Consider the following 6,538-nt stretch of genomic DNA (forward strand, 5'->3'; position numbering starts at 1 on the left):
GCTTAAACTCCCAAGATGGACAACTGCAAGTGAAATATTTGTGACCTTTCATGCAGTATTGAGGACTTTTATGTATAGATTTTTGTGTAGACTGATGGAGTCAAAGAATATGTTAATTATGGCCTTAACCAGGGTTAATATAACACGGTATTCCTCATGTTTGTTTGTATTCAATTAAAACAATGGGTTCAAGGTTCAACTTTATTTGTCATTTCACATGTTTGCATATACAATGAAAATCATACACTGCTGGTCTGCTTACACTTTTCACATTATATGTGCAAACATGTGAAATGACAAATAAGGTGAACCTTGAACCTTATATATTGTTTTAATTGATCTGGGTGTATGTAGTGAGAACAGTCTGGTATCTCTGTCTGGTTGCTTTCTGTTTTGTATCTCTGTTTTTATATGGACCTATTTTTGTCTGAAATAAATCTGTATGTAACCTATAAACCCCTCCATTATGTATCCAATCCAAGGTGGAAGCTATGCTCCGGGTTATGAGGCAGTTCGAGTGGACTTGGGTAGGAGTGTTGTTTAGTGACGATGACTATGGCCACGATGCTGCCCTGACATTCCAGTCTGAGCTGGTCCAGTCCGGTCTGGGCTGTGTGGCGTATTCGGAGGCTCTGCCCTGGCACAATGACCTGGCTAAACTTCAGAGGATTGTCACTGTGATGAAGACATCCACAGCTCGTGTGGTCATCGTATTTGCATATGGGACTTACATAGTTAATCTCATGGAGGAGGTGTGTGTGTGTGTGCGTGCGTGTGTGCGCGTCAATGCATCATCATCTGGTAGAGAGCTCACTGTTCATTCAGTAACAGAATGCTCTATAGTTAGTGTGGTTGCCGGATATTATTATTGGTCTTATTACCAATTATTGGATTATTATTTCCCCACACTCCTCTGATTGGAAGACGATTACACCCCCCTGCCTATAATTAATAATAATTCTACAGGATACACTTTCTTCCCCACAGGATTACAGTTTTCTATTATTGTTATTAATTTCAGTCATTGTGCAGTTAACTATAGAATTGTGCATTTTTTTGTCCGTCAGTCACTCAAAATCCCCATACATGGGGAAAGCCACCATTTATTGTGGCCAGGTCTCGTGACATCATTATGACATCATCAGGGATGATAGTAAATTAGGGATCATAGTAAATGCGACCTGCTGTCGCAATTAAGGCCATATATGGAGATCCCTGATGTCATCAATATTAGTATATGCATGTCATAACCTGTTCTGACATTCCATATGCTGATCCTTCCCCATCCATCCTTCCTCTTCGATGTCTCCCTTTTGACTGATACCTGTCCATTTAAACTCTAGACGAGCCGCCCCAAAGTTTTTTGTGCATCATTGTAATCTTCATTGTAGCTTTTATGCCATGACCCTGTCTTATCGCTGTATGCTTGCAGATGTATTTATTATTGTATTTCAACACAATCCACAGGTGGTAAAGCAGAATGTCGCAGGTATGCAATGGATGTTACCTGCCGCTGCAGGTTGGACGACAGACACTACCATCCAGACTCCTCACTACTTGCCGTACCTGAGAGGCACGCTGGGTTTTGCCATTCGTCGTGGAGAGATACCAGGTCTCAAAGACTTCTTGTTGAAAATACACCCTGACAATGACCCTGACAAGAGGCATGGAGATATCATAGTGAGTATTTTTTTGAGGGGCGCCAGCCCCTCCTACATCCAGCTTTTGGTTACCGTCCACAAACTTTGTTAACCCATTTAGACCTAAGGATGATTCTAAAAAAAATGTTTCTATGTCAGTCGTTCTCAAACATTTTCATGTCAATGACCCCCAAAAATATATGTAATTGGCCACCGACCCCCATCTGAAAATATGTTGTTCCAGTGACTTCCCCAGAAGCAAAGATTTGAGTTAAAAACGTTCGCTCTGAAAGAATATATAGCGCGGCACTGCGGCATAGCTTGTAGATCTGCTATTTTTCAATAGCTAAAGTATAACATAATGCTTAAAATACCAAAAGGGGTTCCCGCCCAAAATGGGTTACATTTCCATTCACAATGAATCGAGAATTTTACGTCATAGTGTCTGAGCAAATAGGCATCATATTGTCTATTTTATGTCATGTCATTATCTCATACTGGCCAATCAGAATGCCTGTTGCCTGTGATTGGTTAGCTGATTTGCTCCGTTTAATGTTTTGATGTTTAATTTACATCATATTTAGCAGACATTTGACCCAATTTCTCCGTTCATTGTCAATGACAAATCTTGGTAAAGACCGGAAGTTGGACTGGAACAGGTTTAAATTGCAATTTGTCCCCCAGTCAGATTATTTATTTTTCCCTACATCCAAACCACAAGGTTGCACATGGTATGACAGTCGACCTGGGTGCTGCACATGCATCGTTGCTCCATTAAGCACCAACCTTGGCACAAACACTGTCCAGGGGTCTGCCATGACAACAGTTACACCAGGGACCACTCCAATCATCACCTATACACGGCACAAATGCTGTTCAGGGATATGCCATGACAAATTGTCACAAAAATAAACGTGGGGAACAATTGGCCATAAACTCGCTGACATTGCTCTGATCAGTGCAATATAGGACTGGATTTGAAGGCTGCGTGAAAATGTAGTTTTTATATATTCAAAATTATATTAATTAAGTCCTCATTGTTGTTTTTTATCAGGTGAGGCAGTTTTGGGAGCACACATTTCGGTGTAAATTTGCACCCTCTCCCTCAGAGTGGGTGAATGCTCGTGACAGGGTTTGTACTGGACAAGAGGACCTAAGAACAGTACAAACTACACTTTTGGATGTGTCTGAACTCAGGGCAGATTATAATGTGTACAAGGCTGTGTATGCTCTGGCCCACGCCCTCCATGACATGCTGCAGTGTGTGCCAGGAAGAGGGCCTTTCACTGGGCACAGCTGTGCCAGTTTGAAGACAATACAGCCATGGCAGGTGTGGTATTAATGCAATTATTAAGTTTACCTGGATTTAAATTTAGAATAATAATGACAATGAAAATATTATGTAATATTGGTGGAAAAACAAGAGAAATGGACATAGTAGGATGTTTCGTTCATCATCAGAACTCATGTTGTGTAGTCATGCTCTCGTCTCTGGTCCTACGTCAAAGAGGCTGACTTCCAATGGTGGTCTGTATAGGGAGCAGGTAGTAATTGTTCTTCCGAAGGTGGTCTGTATATTTGGCAGGTGGTAGTTATAGGTTATTCGGAAGATGGTCTGTATAGGGGTGGGTGGAAATGATGTTTGGCATTCTGCTGCCTCAGACTCACTGTGCTCGTAGCTCACAAATTATTTGAAGCAACTGACCCCAGCATGTAGGTGGTTCAGCAGGGTCCATTGCTGGCGGGGTAGGTCTTCACCTTTGATGCATCCCCCGGGTCACAAATATAGTGATAGATCTGTTTGGTCCCTGACCCTGTCGTCCCCGACTTCGGCTTCCAATTTCACTTAATTATCCTGCAGGACTTCCCCTCTCCAAATGGAATATTTGTATTTGTATCTTAATTTAACTGTTCCTGTCTATGTAACACAGTAGGTAGCCGGGGAGCCACAGGCCCAAAAGCTCAAGGAATAGAGATTAATATTGAATCCATTTCAAGCATTAGTTTTGCACAAAAAACACCCCTTTGCCTAAAAATGCCCATAGCCGTCATCACAAATGTGATGAGGTCAGCACATTTGGGCACATTTGGGCAAGTGGCTATTGCCGAATTTAGCCCAAGGAGTATTTTTGTGCAAAACTCATGCTTGGAATGGATTCAGCATCATGAAAACCCCCTAGTTTGACATGTCACATGCTACTTAAAGTATAATGAAATTTGGAATTCTTTGCCTTATATTGGTTGATAATGGTACCCCAACTTTCAGCAGCTGTCACAAAGTTTCCCAAGGGAGTTGGGTTGGAACAATTTTTTCTGTGATAGTAGACATGTTTATGAACACATCTGTGAAGAAAGCTAGTGGTAAGCATTTTTTTGCAGATTTGCCACAACTTAAGCTAACTTTACCTAACTATATGTGATGTCATGATTGACATATACTTTTTATTTGTGTTTTATCTATTGACTTGGTCATTAAGGTCCACAGAATGAGAGGTCTGCTCTGCCGGAAACATCGCGAAAAGAACGTGGCCATTTTTTTATACCACACCATAGACAACCAATATAAGGTATACATTTCCAAATTCATCATGCTTTAAGTAGCAGGTGACATGTCAAACTAGGGGTTTTTCATGATTCTGAATCCATTCCAAGCATTCGTTTTGCACGAAAATACTCCTTGGCCTAAATTCGGCCATAGCCAAATGTGCCCAAATGTGCTGACCTCATCACATTTGTGATGACGGCTATGGCCGTTTTTAGGTCAAGGAGTGTTTTTCGTGCAAAACTAATCATGAATCATGAAAACCCCCTAGTTTGACATGTTACATGCTACTTAAAGCATGATGAAATTTAGAAATTGTTACCTTATGGTCTGGTGTGGTATACAAAAATGCCCATAACTTTTTTTCACAATGCTTCCGGCAGAGCAGACCTCTAATTATGTAGACTTTAATGACCAAATTAATAGATAAAACACAAATAAAAAGTACGTCATGACTTTCAAATTTAAGGTGACTGGCTCGTTTTTATTTGTTTAGTCTCGTGTTCTGCCTGATTCTGCTCATCAACATTTCTAGCTTGTGTATTACCTGAAAAAGGTAAACTTCACCACGTCATTTGGTGATGATGTTTCATTTGATGAGAATGGTGATCCTTTACCAATCTTGGATATCATGAACTGGGCGTGGCTTCCTAATGGAACCACAAAGGTCCGCAATGTAGGTGTGGTCAAGAAGTCAGCCTCCGGAGATGAAGAACTCATCCTTGATGAAGACAGCATCTTCTGGAACTTTAAAACCAAAAAGGTCACTTTAGTTTGGATGGCTAAAATACCTAATGTTGAGCTAATGATATAAATATATATATATATAGTTTGGACTCAAACTGATCATTTTTACTTTCCTCTTTAGCCTCCTCGGTCAGTGTGCAGTGAGAGCTGTTTCCCTGGAACCCGTCTGGCCAGAAGGAAAGGAGAACCTGTCTGCTGCTTTGACTGCATTGCTTGTTCTGAAGGAAAGATCAGCAATGGGACTGGTAGGTTTACATTACAGGAGCTTACTTTAGGCTGAACCTGTACATGTTTGTGACTTTAATAGCTTCTCCTTTGTTAGACTCTACAGAGTGCACCAGTTGTCCAGAGGACTTCTGGTCCAGTCCCCAGCGTGACCACTGTGTCCCAAAGAGCGTGGAGTTCCTCTCCTACCATGAGGGCCTGGGTATCTCCTTGACAACCATCTCATTGCTAGGCACACTTACCTGTGCCATTGTCATGGGAATTTTCATCTATCACCGAGAGACACCCATGGTACGCGCCAACAACTCAGAACTCAGCTTCCAAATTTTGATGTCACTGAAACTGTGTTTCATGTGCTCACTGCTGTTCATTGGACAACCCAGAATCTGGACTTGTCAGCTGAGGCATGCAGTGTTTGGGATCAGCTTTGTGCTGTGTGTCTCGTGTATCCTCATAAAGACTATGGTGGTGTTGGCTGTGTTCAAGGCCTCCAAGCCTGGGGGTGCAGACATTATGAAGTTTTTCGGTGTGATGCAGCAAAGAGGAACAGTTCTGGCTCTTACTTCCATCCAGGCAATAATCTGCATAGTCTGGCTTGTCTCTGCCTCACCAACTCCTCATAAAAACACACAATACTACAGTGATACAATTGTCTATGAGTGTGAAGTGGGATCAACAGTTGGTTTTGCAGTGTTACTAGGTTATATTGGTTTACTGGCACTCCTCAGCTTCGTCTTAGCATTCATGGCTAGGAATCTTCCAGACAACTTCAATGAAGCCAAGCTAATCACTTTCAGCATGTTGATCTTCTGTGCTGTGTGGATAGCCTTTATCCCAGCATATATCAGCTCTCCAGGCAAATATGCAGATGTAGTCGAGGTATTTGCTATTTTAGCATCTAGTTTTGGCCTTTTGACGGCATTGTTTGGCCCAAAGTGTTACATAATGCTTTTGAAACCTGAGAGAAACACTAAGAAATCCATCATGGGTCGTGCAGCCACCAAGACATAAGCCTGAAAGAGGCCTATGCTTTCCTGGGCATAGAGGGGCAGGTCAATCTACCGCTGGAAACGGACGGCTACCTATTGACCATTTGCAGACTGCAGCCATGTTTCCATCAGTTTGGAAGCACTCGTTTTCAGTAAAGCAATGTCCTGCTGCCTCTTGCATTATGTGCTAATTCAAAACAGGTGGTACACAGGGCAGTTGAGTGATATCTAATGAGCACTTCCAAACTCCAGCACTTAGAAAAATAATCAACTGCAAGGACACAAAGTAGCTCATAACATGTATACAGTGGATTTTTATGAAACAAACACTTTGAGGATAGAAAGAGAATAATTCAAGCTTTCCGTACAGCTGCAATGTTGGTGAGTTTGACGTT

General features: G+C 41.8%; 1 protein-coding gene across 1 annotated transcript; it reads left to right on the top strand.

Annotated features, from left to right (window-relative positions):
• Positions 1–503: 503 nt before the first annotated feature.
• On the top strand, positions 504–6,165 carry LOC306923885 (extracellular calcium-sensing receptor-like; the record flags this gene model as incomplete). The annotated part of the gene is made up of 5 exons (XM_079502229.1): positions 504–752; positions 1,468–1,680; positions 4,718–4,945; positions 5,051–5,174; positions 5,252–6,165. The coding sequence occupies 5 exons, from the start codon at positions 504–506 to the stop codon at positions 6,163–6,165; spliced, it is 1,728 nt and encodes a 575-aa protein (XP_079358355.1).
• Between the last annotated feature and the right edge of the window lie 373 nt (positions 6,166–6,538).

Source organism: Electrona antarctica, assembly GCF_951216825.1.
Source record: "Electrona antarctica genome assembly, chromosome: 5".
Taxonomy (NCBI): Eukaryota; Metazoa; Chordata; class Actinopteri; order Myctophiformes; family Myctophidae; genus Electrona; species Electrona antarctica.